This window comes from Triticum aestivum, chromosome 7B, assembly GCF_018294505.1.
Source record: "Triticum aestivum cultivar Chinese Spring chromosome 7B, IWGSC CS RefSeq v2.1, whole genome shotgun sequence".
Classification (NCBI taxonomy): domain Eukaryota; kingdom Viridiplantae; phylum Streptophyta; class Magnoliopsida; order Poales; family Poaceae; genus Triticum; species Triticum aestivum.
Window position 1 is genome coordinate 391847435 of NC_057813.1, and position 18225 is coordinate 391865659.

The 18225-nt window shown below is 45.0% G+C and overlaps 2 protein-coding genes across 3 annotated transcripts; one reads left to right on the top strand and one right to left on the bottom strand.

Moving 5' to 3' along the window:
- The first annotated feature begins 212 nt into the window (after positions 1-212).
- On the top strand, positions 213-3319 carry LOC123156261 (uncharacterized). Of its 2 annotated transcripts, none has more exons than XM_044574402.1 (4): positions 213-385; positions 772-1974; positions 2055-2867; positions 2999-3319. In XM_044574402.1, exons 1-3 carry the CDS (start codon positions 310-312, stop codon positions 2855-2857), a joined length of 2082 nt encoding a protein of 693 aa, XP_044430337.1. In that variant the 5' UTR covers positions 213-309; the 3' UTR covers positions 2858-2867; positions 2999-3319. The 2 variants fall into 2 exon arrangements, with proteins under 2 accessions (XP_044430337.1, XP_044430336.1); XM_044574401.1 differs by having other exon boundaries at positions 3024-3319.
- Positions 3320-3589: 270 nt separating this feature from the next.
- LOC123156262 (uncharacterized) lies at positions 3590-6555 on the bottom strand. The gene is made up of 4 exons (XM_044574403.1): positions 5979-6555; positions 4765-5196; positions 4349-4661; positions 3590-4173 (listed from the first exon to the last, which is right to left on the bottom strand). The coding sequence occupies exons 1-4, from the start codon at positions 6495-6497 to the stop codon at positions 4001-4003; spliced, it is 1437 nt and encodes a 478-aa protein (XP_044430338.1). The 5' UTR covers positions 6498-6555; the 3' UTR covers positions 3590-4000.
- Positions 6556-18225: the final 11670 nt, after the last annotated feature.

The window sequence follows — 18225 nt, forward strand, 5'->3', positions numbered from 1 at the left end:
TAGAAGGTTCCAAAACCGAATTAAAACCCGGTCGGGAATCTCTGAAAGGTTCCTAAAACCGAAAGCGATGTTACACGTTCACGAGCTCGACAGTTTGACGCAAATGCGTCAGGATATTCCCTCTCGCTGCAAGCTTTCATCCGGCCTTTCCAGCTCATGAAATTCTCTTGGGCCGTATTATTGCTGCTTGCTCCTGCCCCCAACATCCCCTAACGGCCCAATAATACCCTCAGAAACAGAACATCCCCCAACAATCCGGCGGCGGCTTCTTCGTCTTCCCCAAAACCAGACCAGAGCTCCAATCGCCGCATGGAGTCGGGCTCTGATGACGGGAGCAACAGCAGCAGCAGCAGCTGCGCCCCCGGCATCGCGGCATTGCGCTCAGGTACTGATAATCAACAGCCTTCTACTCGAACTCGTCTCCGAACGATCTGTAGAGCTCATCCATCTGTTGTTGGGTCGGGGTTCAAACGGCGTTAGGGTTGCGGCAGTGCCAACACCTTTTGCTTTCCTCCCTACTCCTACTTGTAGATCGCCGCATTGTTTGGTTCAGTCTACGAAATGTACTAGGTTGTGATACGTACCACTTGTATGGTTCCTGATCTGTGGTGGAATGTGGAATGTTTCTCCAAGAACATTATCTTTGATGCAACATGCCTCCTGTCTCCGATAGGATGTTCATATGATGGGATATACCCCTCTTCCCCCTAACAGATTGTTGCTATGGTGGAATACGGCGGTCTAAGAAAATTTTACCTACACCGATTGCAGGTCGTACTGTTGCTGGTGGAAAGAACAAGTCTGCACCAAGTCGTAGACAGAGAGTGACTACTGATTTAAGCATATATTCAGACCTTTCCTGCCGCAGGGCACCCGCCCCACCTCGGCTCCAGGGGGTTCTCCAAAAGGATTCAGCTAAGGAGCTTGGGCAGGCTTGGGCCAAGTTTTTCCATGCCAATGGGATTCCTGGGGAGAAAGCCGACTGCCCGCATTTCCAAGAGGCCATGAGATTGACGCAACAACTTGGTCCGGTGGTTCAGCACGTTCCTACAGGTTCAGAAATTGATGGGCCATGCCTGCAGTCCGAGTATGACGAATTGATGGAGCGTGTGGCCGAATGGAAAGGTTGGTGGGATCTGTATGGTGTTACTGTGATGTGTGACTCATGGATAGGACCTACTGGGACAACCATCGTAAACTTCATGATCTCCTGCAATAGGCGCATGTACTTTCACAAGTCTGTTGATGCTACCGGAAGCATGCAGAGTATTCCATATCTCTATGAATTGATTAGGAAGGTGGTTGTGGAGGAGATTGGGCAAGGCTTCGTAGTTCAAATTGTGACACAGAATGAATCAAACTTCAAGGAAGCGTGCGGGCAACTCATCAAGGAGTATCCGCACATTGTTTGGCAGCCATGTGCAGCTCATACTGTTAATCTCATGCTGATGGAAATTGGAAATATCCCCAAGGTTGATGCGGTGCTCTCCAGTGCCAAGCAGATATGTAGGTTTTTCTACAGTTATTCTGAACCTCTGCACGCTCAAATGAAAACCAAGATTGGTGGAGAGTTGATCCCACCCAATGCCGCAAGGTTCGGAACTGACTTTATGTGCCTACAAAGTTACTGGGATAATAAAGACAAGCTCAGGCAGTGGATGATCTCGAATGAGTGGGAAGATGGCCCTTGGAGTAGGGAGGCAGATTATGATTACACGTATGACTGCTTGACAAGCTGCTCCTGGTGGGAAGATGTCAAATGGGTACTAGATAGAATCCGACCACTTTATGCCATACTTCAGCACGCAGATTCACCTAAGACTAGGTCAATTTCTGGATTTATGCCTAGAATGATTGCTGCTAGGGATGAATTACAATCTCTTTTCCAGGAGGGGTCAGAAGATTTGAATGATTTCATGGATGTGGTTGACAGGAGGGTTGCAGATATATATGATGGCACTCTTATGATTGCAGGTAAGGACTAAGTTGCTGTGTGTCTTATTTTTAATGGCTTTCATCCATTGTGAATTTATCTAACTCTCTTTCTTCTACAGCTGGTGTGCTTGATCCTGACGCCCACTACAAGCATGATCTTGCAAGCAATGCAGATTACATGCAAGCATTCACGATGGCAATTGAGAAGGTTGCAGACTCACCTGCAAATGCAGTGGCGGCACTGGACCAGTTCGAAACTTTCCGTTCTTCTAGCGGGAGGTTTGACAAAGATATTGCTCGACGTTGTGCTAGCACATTGGACCCAGCTTCTTGGTGGTCGTATTTTGGAGGAGAAGTAAAACTCCTTCAGGGCTATGCGACTCGAATTGTATCCCGATGTATGTCCTCTAGCAGGTGTGAGCGAAACTGGAGCACATATGCATTGATGCATGCACAAGCGACAAATCAGCTTGCTTCTGAAAAGCTTCACAAGTTGGTCTATGTCCGATACAATCTTAACCTGCGGTTCGAACAATCTAAAACAGATAAGGAAGAAAAGGATGGCAAGGGGAAAAAAGAGCTCGATCTTTGCAGATTGATGATGGATGTTGCACTATATGATAAAGAAAACCCTATCATGGATTGGCTGAAAAACCCCGGGAGTGCATCCTTGACTTCACTGGACGAAAAAGATGAATGTGATCTCCCCACACCATCTAGGGCTGTGATTGGTATGATATGCAAAGGGAAATCAAGTGAGGATGTCCTTGACAAGCCAATCGGGGTTTTGGAATTGAAGAAGAACTGCACCCTCTCCAGCAGGAAGCAAAAGAGGAAAAGGGGGAAGATGGCTACTGATAATAATGGTTCGTTGCACAGAATGTCTACTAGGAAAAAAACGAAGGATCTCTCCAGCCTCTAGCCTTTTGCTGGTAAGAAATTCTGTTTAGAAGTTGCCAGCAAAGCGGGTTGCTACTGATGTTAATATTCAATTTCTCTGTTCTACTTCAGCAAGTATTAAATGATCTATCTAAATCAAGTGCCAACCTAACACACATGACAGACAGTTTTGTTGACTTCTTCTTTAGGTTAATCTGTCCTGGATAACCTTTGGATGTTGTGAATGGTGGCTATTCAGATGGATCCAACATTAGCTAAGAGCTGGGGTAGAACGGATGGCCAGTACTGAAGCACAAGAGCCTGAAATCCAAAACCTGGGGAGCTACATCTTAGGGTCGTGATCTCTTGCTGATTTCGAACTCTCGATGCTGCCTGCCAACTTGTGATTTTTAATGACCTCTCTGATATTCTGCCTGTAGTAAGATGCTACGTTAGGTGGTGCCTTTTGAGAAATGTTCTAATGTTCGCTGGTTATCTTGTTTAATTTCCATGATGCCTGTCGTTCTGCGTGCTCTGCTGAAACATTGTGCGCCTTTGGAATCTCTGATCGATGATGCCAAAAAAGAAGAAGTATATCTGTAGGCATAAATGTTTCATCAATCCCCTTTTCTTGTCACTAACGTGGGAATTCATGTGCTTTCAGAGCGACCGGTGCCCCTAAAGTTTGCTTCAATAACATATACGAGTAGATTATTTGTTCGATTGTTTTCCACTTTACGCCAAGAAAAGTCTGCAGCAACACAATCCAGTAGCATTGACAAAACTTCATCCTCGTAGATATCAAGTGGTAATACAAGAGCACATGTACATATGCACAGCCATATGATGCTGGCTTTGGTCCAAAAACTGTACACAACACAACCGAGCCCAACATCCTGCATACAGTCCAGTGATCAAAGGGAACCTATGTCTAACAATTGCATGCTTCGCGTTAGCCAGAATCTTGCGTTCAAGAGACATTGCCCCCAAAGATCAACCTCCAAACAGGGACATCAAGAAACACCAACCTTGCTTCTCAGATCCGGGTTCATTTTAGTCTTCAAGGATCAACTTTGCCGATGTCGGCACCAGTCTTCGCCAATGTGGTGTACAAACCCTACTACGTGTCTGGGTGTCACGCTCTTCAAACCAAAATCGGAATGTTAAAGCTTGCGCCAAACTCCATTCACGGGAAACTCATGTAACTGTTGACTAGCGTTTTCGCTGGGATCACAATGGTCTTGCTGAGCACGAACAGCACAAGGGTTAGCTCGAGCATCAGGATCGTGTTGAGGAATGTCCGGTCGACAATCCAACCGTATAGCGTGATGCCCCCAGGGTTGGTTAGCAGATAGAGCACTGCAGTGCACCAGAGTAGAATAAAATGCATGAGCACGGTAGGAAACAAAACAAAATAATTGTGCATGCACTGCAAGCATAAACAATATAATAAAGATTTAGCAACACAACTTGCAGGAAGCTTTAAAGTAAGGTTTGTCAATGCAAAATTTAAACGAAGCATTAGCTTACTAACCAAGCGATTCTCTCTTGTGGTATGAAGACATGTAAGATGCCAGTTGAGCTGTGTTATGAGAATTGCCTTGCATTGAGCCACTTTCCATAGACTCCAAGTCACTTTCCGAGCAATCTCTCAAAAACATATGTGCTGGAAAGGGCACTAGGTTCCCAGAATCATTCGGGGTGCTTACATATGTAGAATCACTAGAGCATGTCGCTAAAGCATGCCATCGACTAGCTATTGCGGCAATGTTTTGAGCTCTGTGAGAAATTTTAGCAGCTCCGTGTAAACAAAGGACAAGGCCTACAACTTGAACAACTGAAGATACCTGCAGCAGAAAATAAATATGTTTATGATCTGATATTTTTTACGCCATACGCAGAAGGCGAAGTTTATGATGTTTTTGGAATAAACAAACACATGATACTCACAGCTATATCACCACCATTAGTGAAATTGATTGGCCCGTTGTATGCTGTTGTCTTGTAAAGAATGGCGAACTGGCTTGCTGTAACAGAAAAGAAGAGCAGCAAAAGGAACATGCGGAACCTGTGACTGATTTTGGAGAGATTATGGCGGAGTTGCAGGTGCTCTTTCAGATAGACTAGAGGATCCGCGTCTTGCTCTAGAACTTTGCCGTAATCATCAAAGTGTATAACTTGTAGATTGCAAACCAAGTTGAAAAGCATGCAGGAAGACAACACAATTGTCGTCAAATACATCCATGACATGATGGAAGCAAATAGCACAATGCATGACCTCCAAATTGACTGATGGAACATGTGGGAAAAGCGGAACATCTCTCGGGTGACCTTCACAGCAAGGCATGGCAATATCCACCACATAAGTGTTCGGAAGAAGTCCTGTCATTGGGGTCGCAGCACGTGTCAACACAAAAATCGAATGACAAAACTCATACACATTATGAGTCATGAATGAATAATGTTTCCAGTCCTAGTCACGGAATTTCGTAATTCAAATTTCCAATAGAAATAACTAAACCTATGACTAGTAGAGACTAATCGAACAAACATTTGGCACAAACACAAACCTGCTAGTACACACCCATGGCCCCGCTCACATGCGGACACAAGCAGGCACATGCTGACATGCATATACAACATATATAACCGAGAATCGATCACCTCGACCCGCCCTCAAGTAAGGACAGGCCCATGAATCCAGGGCGGCAGAAATATATATTAAAAAAAGTATCCAGACAGGAGGTTTCAGTCTTTCAGATGGGCTGAAACAAGGAAACCTCCTGAATCTAAGAACCATCTTACATCCACAGTCTCAAGACTTCCAATGTATTGTTTCCTCCTAAATCCACGCACAACGCAAAGCAATCATATGCTCCCTGATTTCACTTAATTAATCATTCAGTTGCACTATGTTTCGACAAAATGGCGCGGAGCACGGTTGCATTTGTTCATCTACTAGTCAGTATAACAAGAAATTCATCCGGCTGCTTGCTTTGAAGATGAATCCAGACAAGTTCCTTGCCTCATTTCACAGCTAAATCAGGATATACCAAAGCTCACACAAAAATCCCCCCAATCAACGGGCCATATGGAAAAGTTACTAGGCACTCGTCCGCAAGTCATGGAAGAATACGCCAAAATTGAGCTCTGCGAGACAGCACCTGGATCCTGACGACGTACTCCTTCTGGAAGCGGATCCGCATGCCAAGATCCGGGTCAACGAAGAGGAACTTGCGGAGGCCGTACATGGCCATCTTCCTCGACACGCAGGCGACGGCGACGGCCGCCGCCGCCGCCTGCGACATCATGACGCACACCTCGAACATCTCAACCTCGAAGTCGTCGCAGACCCGCTCGTGCTTACGGCACGGGGAGAGGCTCACGGCCACCGCGGGCAGCGCTACGCCCACCACCGCCAGCGCGGACGCCGCGAAGGCCACGCCGAGAGGGGTCGAGGCAGAGAGGCCCGACACCGCGAGGAACGCCTCGAGCCGCCGGAGCCACCGCGCCAGCGGCGCGTCTGCATCGGCGGCGGAGCCGGCGAGCGAGAGCAGCGGCACGGAGATTGCCAGGTGGTTCTCCGACGGTGGCCGATTCGACAGCCTGCTTAGTGACGGGGGCAGCGGCGGCGGCATGGGCGGCGGGGACGGTGCTCCGGCGAGGCGGTCGCCGTTGGCCATGAGGCGGGAAGGGGCACGCTGCACAGGTGTAAAATGCCGGCGGTTGGGAGGGGACGAGGAAGTGGGCCCTTTTATTCTGTTCGCGGGCACGTGGGCCCCGTTGATGGGCCCACATGTCGGTGGGGAGAGAGTTGGAGTGGCGAGGGAGCGAAGAGATCTGTGCTTTGGGTATCTCCGGTGTTGTGGTGTTGCGTGCGACGCCGGCAAGGTCAGGGACACGTGGCGGGATCCCAGGAAGGTTTAGGTGCCTTTGCAAAGTGCCCCTTTCGATTTGCGTGTGAAGGATGCCAGAAAGGTTCACATGGCTGGCTACGGTTCGTAGCCTCACAGACAGGGAGGCAAATCGAATTTTATTTTACAGATTAAGGCCCTCTTTGATTTGCAGGATTTTCAAAACATGGAAATAGAGGAAATACAGGATTTGAGTGGCATGTCCACTTGAATCCTATAAGATTAGCATAGAGTGTTTGATGCTACAGGAGAAACGAAGGAATTGAAAAAAGAGGTTGGAGTGGATACTAGATTTTCAATGAAATGTAGTACACTTGATTTCATAGGAAAAAATTCTATAGGGTTCAATCCTGTGAATCAAACGACAAATGTAGGAAAAAATCCTTAGGATTTCAACCCTTCAAAAGTCCCACCGAATTCCTTTGAATCAAAGGAGCCCTAAAAACTTAGAGGAATACGCATCTTTTTTTACATTATACTTTCGCCGCCCGGGTTTATTAGACTCCTTCGTATTTGGATCAAATTTAATTATTTATATAACTACAATAGCATATGATTTATAGTATGCTATGAAAACTACTTCCTCCATAAAGATCATCTAGATCATAGTGTCCGTGATCTAAACTGTTAGAAGGGAGAGAGATTTTTGGTGGAATAGTTGATATATTGCTTGAGCCTCGTGGGCATATATGTAGGAGTACAAAGGCCAACTTGAAGTACAAGATAAGGCAGGACCAAATCCTAGTCTATCATATACTTTTTAATAATCCTTATACTCAACATCTCCCCGCAGTCACAACGGTAGCGAGACAGACGGTGAGACTGGAGAAGAATCCGAAGGCAAGCCGACGGACACCCTCCCACAGTCGTAACAGTCGATGCATTGCGAAAGTCGTGGCTGGAGTGAAAACCGACGAGGTTGCTCAACCAGGCGATATCCCTTTGCGCCATTTGTCAATGTAGCCGAGAGCGTGGGTGGTGTAGCCGTGGTCGAGGTAGCTGTGCGAAGAATGCCTTGGTCGATGTCGAGTCGGGGTGGCCGGTGTCGAGTAAGTCGCCGTGGAACCGCGGGCGCAAGGAGGCGCCGAGTTAGTAGATGATGTTGACGACGCGTCGCGCCGGGTTGCCAACCCCGGGGACACATCATAGACGAAGGCACGCGTCGGTGTTGCCAGCATCGGGCATGCGTAGACGGACGAAGACGAAGTTGACGAAGCACCGCACCAGGCTTGCCAGGCCCGGGGACACGTCGTGGACGAAGGCACGCGGCGGTGTTGCCAACATCGGGCATGCGTAGACTGGGACCTGCACGAGCTGTACGCCATGTCGAAGAAGTCGGAGAGGCCAGCAGAGAAGGACTCGACGACGGTTGCGGCGCCAATCGGCGTGGGGCCAATGTCGCTCGCGTTTGTCGGAGTAGATGAAGCGGTCGGGGTAGATGACGACGACGCTGGCGACGGGCTGGTGCTGGACGAAGACGAAGGGGGTGGACGGGCGGTTGCGGCGGCTACGGGGGTAGCGGCGGCAGCGACCGAAGAAGAGCGGCGGCGGCTGATGAGGACATCAATACCATTGTTACACCCACAGCCCCTACTGCTACTTATACTGGACCAGTTATTAGAGCTCGCGCACGCCAATTGAATTATCAGGTACTTTCGTTTCTTGGTAATGATTCTAATGTTCATGAGAATATGATGTTGTCTAAATTGGATACATTTGTTTTGCTTACAAATGAAGGGCCTAGCTTGGAGAAGGATGAACATTGGAGCAAGAACAAGCATGGAGATGATGGCATGCGCAAGGGGAACAAGAACGGAGTTACAAGTGATGATTTAAGGACTTTGAAGCCACCATAATGGGTGCATGAAGCCTTGGACGAAATATACAAGATGCCACTTCATAAATTTCGTCCCGAGGCTATCCTAGGTGTTGCGTCACCTTATTATTGGGCCAGGCCCATGTAATTTCGAAATACATAAGTATAAGCTATTTTTAGAGTCCGTATGTGTGGGGAAACAAGAGATAGGGTTGATTTCGGACCCCTCTACCAAGGGCCACGAAATCCCCCCCCCCTCTTCCTCCATATATACAGCCCTTAGGGCACCGTTTAGACTTTGGGTTTTGTTTAGATTAAAGTTCGCCATAGCTGCAACTTTGCGTACTTTGTTTGTGTTCAACGACCAGACAAAGGCGTCACAAAACCCCATCTTGATCAATAAAGCTTTCCTCTTATATTCGCAATATCCAGATTGCAATCTTAGTTTCTTGCTTGTTCTTCGTTTGCCTGCAAGAAACAGACCTTCGTGGTCAGGTTGATCGTGCTCCGACGTGGTCAATAACCTTTCGGAGTTGGTTTAGCGATTGCTAAGGCGCGACGTCCTCGCATGTTCGTAGTCGGATCGTCAAAGTCGACTTCCTCCGAAACGATAGCCACCATCTCATCGAAAGATGGAACACCTTTGCCTCTATCAAGTGGTATCAGATTTTCAGGTTGCTCGGTGAGATTTTACAGTTTTTCGTAGTTTAGATTGAGTCTTTTCTTCATACCTATAGTCCACAAAAAAGCCAAAAAAAATTAGGGTTAGTTCATCCTATCCGAACCAATCTGGGCCTTTGCATAATCTCTTCTGTATTTGCTTTGTTGAATTTGCGGTTGCATCGTCGTGTCAAGTTGCTGGTCTTAGCGTCTAGTTTCCCTTAGAATTTCGAGTTCTGTTCACAAGTTGTCACGCCGCCGCCGCACCATCGTCATCACTCCTGCCATCTACCACCACCGCTGATCCGCCACCGCTCTGAATCCATATCCATATACCACCACCAATCCGTATCCATATACCACCACCGATCCGTATCCATATACCACCACCGCTACCATATACCACCACCGCTGTCATATCCTACCACCATATATCCACCATCAATCCGAGTTACTTTCATATTAGGTTTGTTTTCGAGATCCGTCCAATTTCTGATTCGTGTTTCCTTGCCTGAGTAGGTTTCAAAAAAAAGAGTCCGGAAACCACCCTCCGTTTAGGCCCAAAATTTTCCAAAAACGCACTTGACAAAAAAATTCTGGCTATCCTATTTTTAGGTGCTTCCAAGCGTATTGAGACAGTCGCCGTTATAGAAAGCTTTTTTTTTGACCAGTTTCCAGTTTTTGGGTCCGGGCAGTCGAAAAAAAAATGGTCAAAAAAATTGCATGCCTATCCTGTTAGTTTGACCTGGGAAGAGTTTTGAGACACTCGCCATTATAGTGATTTTTCGCAAAAAAATAGGAGCGCAAAAAAAAACAGAGGGAAAAATTTCCAGAGTGTGCTTTTCCCTTATTTACGTGCAACGTCATGATTTTGTTAGTGTTCTCAGCTCGCGTCTCGGCTCGCGTCTCTAGCACGGTCTAGCCTAGGACCAACACAGTACCGTCGTTGAGCGTTTATTCAACTTTGCATATCTGAATTGATTATTGCCGAACCTTTTACTACCATATTATAAGCCTTCCCAGCTCCACATACATCTACGTCGTGCGTTTGACTCTCCCTGGTAATCGCTCTATTCAAGCTTTGAGAGTTTTGATTACAACGGTTGCCGATCACCGCCTGCTGCTGGGTAAGAACTAGTAAGAATTTGAGTTTTGCTTGACGGATTTGTGACACCCACCACCACCACTTGTTAGTAGTCTGTAGGATCATATTCTTGTATGTTTCTATTGCTGCTAACCATGCCAGGATCACAAGCCGACGAGATTGACTGGGAGAACTTAATGAACAAGGAGCTTCATGATAAGTTTCAGCAAATGATGACTGAACAGGTGCAAGATGTGCTGAACAATTTTGAAGAGGCCATTGAGAAGATCACTGGCCTTGAGAAGACGTTCGAAACAAAGCTCGATAACAGATTTAATGAACTGCTTGCACGTCTTCCACCACTGGATGCACCTGCCGCACCTCTGCAATAACAACAACTACTACCTCCACGTCGCGAAACAGCCCTTCGCCGAGCGAGCCGTGTCCTTCTTCAGCCTGGCCAAACTGTTGGTGCTGCTGTTGATACTTCTGTGGCTCCTGCTGATGCGGAGGATGATTATGCGGGAGAATACGAGGATGAGGTTGATCAAAATTCAGAACTACGTGCAACCACCAGCACCACAACCACCAGGTCGTCCACATGCAAATAATCACAATGGTAGGGCTCTCCCTCAGGTACGAGATCATGACCATCTTCCTAAACTGAAGTTGAATATTCCACCATTTGAGGGTAGATATGTTCCTGATATACATCTTACTTGGGAGTTAGAAACTGAACAACGATTTACATGTTTACAATATCCTGAGGAGAGACGTGTTCCTGCTGCTGTTTGTGCTTTCACTAGCTTTGCATGTGTTTGATGGTTTGAACATTGTAGATTATATAATATTCCAGCTACTTGGACTGCTTTGAAAACTGCTATGCGTACTCGTTGGGTTCCACCATATTATCAACGTGAATTAATTCAAAAATTGCAGCGTTTAAGGAAAAAATTCTGTAGAAGAATATTATCAGGAATTACAAACTAGCATGATTAGATGTGGTATTGTTGAGGAGAATGAAGCTATGCTTGCACGTTTTATGGATGGATTAAATAGAGAGATTCAGATCATTCTAGAGTATAAGGAGTATACTAATATCACTCGTTTATTCCATCTTACTTGTAAAGCTGAACGTGAAGTGCAGAATCGACAGGCATTGGCGCGAACTAACTTTTCTGTAGGTCGACCTTCATCATGGACACTGCGTGCAACTTCTACTTCCACTGCACCAGCACCTCCATCAGGTGCCACCTATAGCCGTGATACAAGAAAGCAGGCACAACCACCACTATCTGCCAAGAGCGCACCTGCCGGGCCTGCATAGAGCTCTTCTTCTTCCATGGCATCAACAGGGCACACAAGTGATATTATTTGTCGTCGTTGTAAGGAAGAGGTCATTATGCGAGAGAATGCAAATCTCAGCGTGTGATGATTTCTACTGAGGATGGTGGGTATGCGTCCGCTAGTGACTATGATGAGGAGACTTTGGCGCTTATTACAAGTGAAGAACATGGTGGAGCTGATTCTGATCATGAGACGCAATACATGGCTCCTAAAGACGCTGACAGGTATGAATGTTTAGTTGCTCAACGTGTTTTGAGTGTGCAGGTCACACAAGCTGAACAAAATTAGAGGCACAATTTGTTCCATACAAAGGGAGTTGTGAAGGAACGTTCTGTGCGCGTCATCATAGACGGAGGAAGCTGCAACAACTTGGCTAGCATGGAGATGGTGGAGAAGCTATCTCTCACCACAAGACCACATCCACATCCTTACTACATCCAATGGTTCAACAACAGTGGCAAGGTTAAGGTAGCACGTACTGTTCGTGTGCATTTTAGTATCTCTACATATGCTGATTATGTTGATTCTGATGTGGTACATATGCAAGCATGTTCCTTATTACTTGGTCGACCATGGCAATTTGATAAAAATTATGTACACCATGGTAGAAACAATCATTATACTTTGGTTCATAAGGATAAAAATATTACTTTACTTCCTATGACTCCTGATTCCATTTTGAAAGATGATATTAATAGAGCTAATAAAGCAAAACAGGAGAAAAAAAAGAGTGAAAATCAGATTGTGGCAAAAGAATTTGAGCAACAAATAAAGCCTAATAGTAAATCATCTAGTGTTGCTTCTGAAATTAAATTGAAAAGTGCATGTTTACTTGCCACTAAATCTGATATTGATGAGCTAGATTTCAGCAAATATGTTTGCTATGCTTTTGTGTGCAAAGAGGCATTATTTTCATTTGAGGACGTGCCTTCCTCTTTGCCTCCTGCTGTCACTAACATTTTGCAGGAGTTTGCTGACGTCTTTCCACAAGATGTGCCACCGGGATTACCTCCCATTCGAGGGATTGATCATGAGATTGACTTAATTCCCAGTGCATCATTACCCAACCGTGCACCATACCGTACCAATCTAGAGGAGACGAAGGAAATTATGCGTCAAGTACAGGAGCTGCTCGACAAAGGTTATATACGCGAGTCCCTTAGTCCTTGTGCTGTTCCTATTATTCTAGTGCCGAAAAAGGATGGTACATCATGTATGTGTGTTGATTGTAGAGGCATTAATAATATTACTATTCGTTATCGTCATCCTATTCCTAGGCTAGATGATATGCTTGATGAATTGAGTGGCTCTACAATATTCTCCAAAGTTGATTTGCGTAGTGAATACCATCAAATTCGTATGAAATTGGGAGATGAATGGAAAACGTCATTTAAAACTAAGTTTGGATTATATGAGTGGTTAGTCATGCCTTTTGGGTTAACTAATGCACCTAGTACTTTCATGAGATTAATGAACGAAGTTTTACGTGCTTTTATTGGATGATTTGTGGTAGTCTATTTTGATGATATACTGATTTATAGCAGATCTTTGGAGGAACATTTGGAACATTTACGTGTTGTTTTTATTGCTTTACGTGATGCACGTTTGTTTGGTAACCTTGGGAAGTGCACCTTTTTCACCGACCGAGTATCTTTTCTTGGCTATGTTGTTACTCCACAGGGAATTGAAGTTGATAAAGCCAAGATTGAAGCTATTGAGAGTTGGCCGCAGCCCAAAACGGTCACACAAGTGAGGAGTTTTCTTGGCCTTGCTGGATTCTATAGGCGTTTTGTGAGAGATTTCAGCACCATTGCTGCACCTCTCAATGAGCTTACAAAGAAAGATGTGCCTTTTCTTTGGGGTACCGCACAGGAAGAAGCCTTCACGGTATTGAAAGATAAGTTGACACATGCTCCTTTACTCCAACTTCTTGATTTTAAAAAGACTTTTGAGCTTGAATGTGATGCTAGTGGAATTGGATTAGGAGGTGTGTTATTACAAGATGGCAAACCTGTTGCATACTTTTCTGAAAAATTGAGTGGGCCTAGTCTGAATTATTCTACTTATGATAAAGAATTATATGCTCTTGTTTGGACTATAGAAACATGGCAACATTATTTATGGCCCAAAGAATTTGTTATACACTCTGATCATGAATCTTTGAAACATATTAAAAGTCAAGCTAAACTGAATCGTAGACATGATAAATGGGTTGAATTCATTGAGACTTTCCCTTATGTCATTAAACACAAGAAGGGTAAAGAAAATATTATTGCTGATGCATTGTCTCGTCGCTATACTATGCTTTCACAACTTGACTTCAAAATAATTGGTTTGGAGACCATCAAAGATCAATATGTGCATGATGCTGATTTTAAAGATGTATTGCAGAATTGTAACGAAGGTAGAACATGGAACAAGTTCGTCGTTAATGATGGCTTTGTGTTCCGTGCTAACAAGCTATGCATTCCAGCTAGCTCCGTTCATCTTTTGTTCTTGCTGGAGGCGCATGGAGGAGGATTAATGGGACACTTTGGCATGAAGAAGACGGAGGACGTACTTGCTACACATTTCTTTTGACCAAAGATGAGACGGAATGTTGAGCGCTTTGTTGCTCGCTGCACTACATGTCAAAAAGCTAAGTCACGACTCAATCCTCATGGTTTATATATGCCTTTGCATGTACCTAGTGTTCCTTGGGAGGATATATCTATGGACTTTGTTTTAGGTTTACCTCAAACAAAGAAGGGGAGGGATAACATATTTGTTGTCGTGGATAGATTCTCGAAAATGATACACTTTATACCATGTCATAAAAGCGATGATTGCTGTTAATGTTACTGATTTGTTCTTTCGTGAAATTATTCGCTTGCATGGTGTGCCAAATACTATTGTTTCAGATCGTGATACTAAATTTCTTAGCCACTTTTGGAGATGTTTATGAGCTAAGTTGGGGACTAAACTGCTTTTTAGTACTACTTGTCACCCCCAAAGTGATGGACAAACTGAAGTAGTCAATAGAACTTTGTCTACTATGCTTAGGGATGTTTTGAAGAATAATAAGAAAATGTGGGAAGAATGCTTGCCTCATATTGAATTTGCTTATAATCGTTCATTGCATTCTACTACTAAGATGTGCCTTTTTGAAATTGTGTATGGTTTCCTACCTCGTGCACCTATTGATTTGTTGCCTCTTCCATCTTCAAAGAAGGTTAATTTTGATGCTAAACAACGTGTTGAATTGATTTTAAAAATGCATGAGTTAACTAAGGAAAACATTGAGCGTATGAATGCTAAATATAAACTTGCTGGAGATAAGGGTAGAAAACATGTTGTGTTTGCACCTGGAGATCTTGTTTGGTTATATTTGCATAAGGATAGATTTCCTTATTTGCGCAAATCAAAGCTAGTGCCTCATGCTGATGGTCCTTTTAAGGTGTTGGAGAAAATAAATGATAATGCATATAAACTTGAGCTGCCTGCAGATTTTGGGGTTAGTCCCACTTTTAACATTGTAGATTTGAAGCCTTATTTGGGTGAGGAAGATGAGCTTTCGTCGAGGACGACTTCATTTTAAGAAGGGGAGGATGATGAGGACATCAATACCATTGTTACACCCATAGCCCCTACTGTTGGGGATCGTAGCAGAAATTTAAAATTTTCTACGCATCACCAAGATCAATTTATGGAGTAATCTAGCAACAAGGAAAAGGGGAGTGCATCTACATACCCTGGTAGATCGCTAAGCGGAAGCGTTACAAGAACGCGGATGAAGGAGTCGTACTTGTAGCGATTCAGATCGCGGTTGATTCCGATCTAAGCACCGAACAACGGCGCCTCCGTGTTCAGCACACGTGCAGCCCGATGACGTCTCCCGTGCCTTGATCTAGCAAGGGCAGAGGGAGAGGTTGGGGAAGACTCCGTCCAGCAGCAGCACGACAGTGTGGTGGTGGTGGAGGAGCATGGCACTCCAGCAGGGCTTCGCCAAGCACCGCAAGAGACGAGGAGGAAGAGAGGTAGGGCTGCGCCAAGAGGGAGGTGTTCTCATGTCTATGGCAGCCCCAAACCCCCACTATATATAGGGGAAAGGGAGGGGCTGAGCCCCCATCTAGGTTTCCACCCCTAGGGGTGGCGGCCAGCCCTAGATCCCATCTAGGGGAGCGGCCAAGGGGGAGAGAGGGGGGCGCACCACTAGGTGGGCCTTAGGCCCATCTGAGCCTAGGGTTTCCCCTTTTTTCTTCTCTCTTCGCCTTTGGCCCTGGTAGGGGGGCGCACCAGCCCACCTGGGGCTGGTCCCCTCCCACACTTGGCCTACGCAGCCCTCTGGGGCCAGTGGCCCCACCTGGTGGATCCCCGGGACCCTCCCGGTGGTCCCGGTACGTTACTGATAGCACCCGAAACTTTTCTGGTGACCAAAACTGGACTTCCCATATATAAATCTTTACCTCTGGACCATTCCGGAACTCCTCGTGACGTCTGGGATCTCATCCGGGACTCCAAACAACATTCGGTAACCATGTATATCTATTCCCTATAACCCTAGCGTCATCGAACCTTAAGTGTGTAGACCCTACGGGTTCGGGAACCATGCAGACATGACCGAGACAACTCTCCGGTCAATAACCAACAACGGGATCTGGATACCCATGTTGGCCCCCACATGTTCCACGATGATCTCATCGGATGAACCACGATGTCAAGGATTCAATCAATCCCGTATACAATTCCCTTTGTCTACTGGTATAGTACTTGCCCGAGATTCGATCGTCGGTATCCCGATACCTTGTTCAATCTCGTTACCGGCAAGTCTCTTTACTCGTTCCGTAACACATCATCCCGCGATCAACTCCTTGATCACATTGTGCACATTATGATGATGTCCTACCGAGTGGGCCCAGAGATACCTCTCCGTCACACGGAGTGACAAATCCAAGTCTCGATTCGTGCCAACCCAACAGACACTTTCGGAGATACCCGTAGTGCACCTTTATAGCCACCCAGTTACGTTGTGACGTTTGGTACACCCAAAGCATTCCTACGGTATCCGGGAGTTGCACAATCTCATGGTCTAAGGAAAAGATACTTGACATTTAGAAAAGCTTTAGCATACGAACTACACGATCTTGTGCTAGGCTTAGGATTGGGTCTTGTCCATCACATCATTCTCCTAATGATGTGATCCCGTTATCAACGACATCCAATGTCCATGGTCAGGAAACCGTAACCATCTATTGATCAACGAGCTAGTCAACTAGAGGCTTACTAGGGACATGGTGTTGTCTATGTATCCACACATGTATCTGAGTTTCCTATCAATACAATTCTAGCATGGATAATAAAAAATCATCATAAACAAGGAAATATAATAATAACCATTTTATTATTTCCTGTAGGGCATATTTCCAACAGTCTCCCACTTGCACTAGAGTCAATAATCTAGTTCACATCACTATGTGATTGTAATGAATCAACGCCCATGGGGTTTGATCATATCTCGCTTGTGAGAGAGGTTATTAGTCAACGGATCTGAACCTTTCAGATCCGTGTGTGCTTTGAAATCTGTATGTCATCTCCTAGATGCATCTACCACGCTCTATTTGTAGCTATTCCAAATAACTGTTCTACTATACGAATCCGGTTTACTACTCAGAATAATCCAGATTAGTGTCAAAGTTTGCATCGGCATAACCCTTTACGACGAACTCTTTTACCACCTCCATAATCGAGAAAATTCCTTAGTCCACTAGTTACTAAGGATAACTTTGACCATTGTCCTGTGATCCATTCCTGGATCACTCTTGTACCCCTTGACTGACTCATGGCAAGGCACACTTAAGGTGCGGTACAAAACATAGCATACTGTAGAGCCTACGTATAAAGCATAGGGGACGGCCTTCGTCCTTTCTCTCTCTTCTGGCGTGGTCAGGTCTTGAGTCTTACTCAATACTCACACCTTATAACACAACCAAGAACTCCTTCTTTGCCGATCTATTTTGAACTCCTTCAAAATCTTGTCACGATGTGTATTCATTTGAAAGTACTATCAAGCGATTTTTGATCTATCCTTATAGATCTTAATGCTCAATGTTCAAGTAGCTTAATCCAGGTTTTCCATTGAAAAACACTTTTCAAATAACCCTATATGCTTCCAGAAATTCTACATCATTTCTGATCAACAATATGTCAACAACATATACTCATCAGAAATGCCATAGTGCTCCCACTCACTTCTTTGGAAATAGAAATTTCTCATAAACTTTGTATAAACCCAAAATCTTTGATCGTCTTCATCAAAGTGTATATTCCAATTCCGAGATGCTTACTCCAATCCTTAGAAGGATTGCTGGAGCTTTGCATACTTGTTAGCATCTTTCAGGATTGACAAAACCTTCTGGTTGTATCACATACAACCTTTCCTCAAGAAAATTGTCGAGGAAACAATGTTTTTTACATCCTATCTGCAAGATTTCATAAATAATGCAGTAACTGCTAATATAATTCCAACAGACTCTTAGCATCGCTACGAGTGAGAAAGTCTCATCGTAGTCAACTCCTTGAACTTGTCGGAAAACATCTTAGCGACAAGTCGA

What these genes read in the sequence shown, in the direction of transcription:
- LOC123156262 (XM_044574403.1), bottom strand. Translation starts at nt 6,497, where the DNA reads ATGGCCAACGGCGACCGCCTCGCCGGAGCACCGTCCCCGCCGCCCATG. An exon ending in AGTACGTCGTCAGGATCCAG is followed by an intron (nt 5,197 to 5,978) that starts GTGCTGTCTCGC and finishes CCCCAATGACAG; the next exon opens with GACTTCTTCCGAACACTTAT. An exon ending in CTAATGGTGGTGATATAGCT is followed by an intron (nt 4,662 to 4,764) that starts GTGAGTATCATG and finishes TTTCTGCTGCAG; the next exon opens with GTATCTTCAGTTGTTCAAGT.
- LOC123156261 (XM_044574402.1), top strand. Translation starts at nt 310, where the DNA reads ATGGAGTCGGGCTCTGATGACGGGAGCAACAGCAGCAGCAGCAGCTGC. An exon ending in CATCGCGGCATTGCGCTCAG is followed by an intron (nt 386 to 771) that starts GTACTGATAATC and finishes CACCGATTGCAG; the next exon opens with GTCGTACTGTTGCTGGTGGA. An exon ending in TGGCACTCTTATGATTGCAG is followed by an intron (nt 1,975 to 2,054) that starts GTAAGGACTAAG and finishes TTTCTTCTACAG; the next exon opens with CTGGTGTGCTTGATCCTGAC.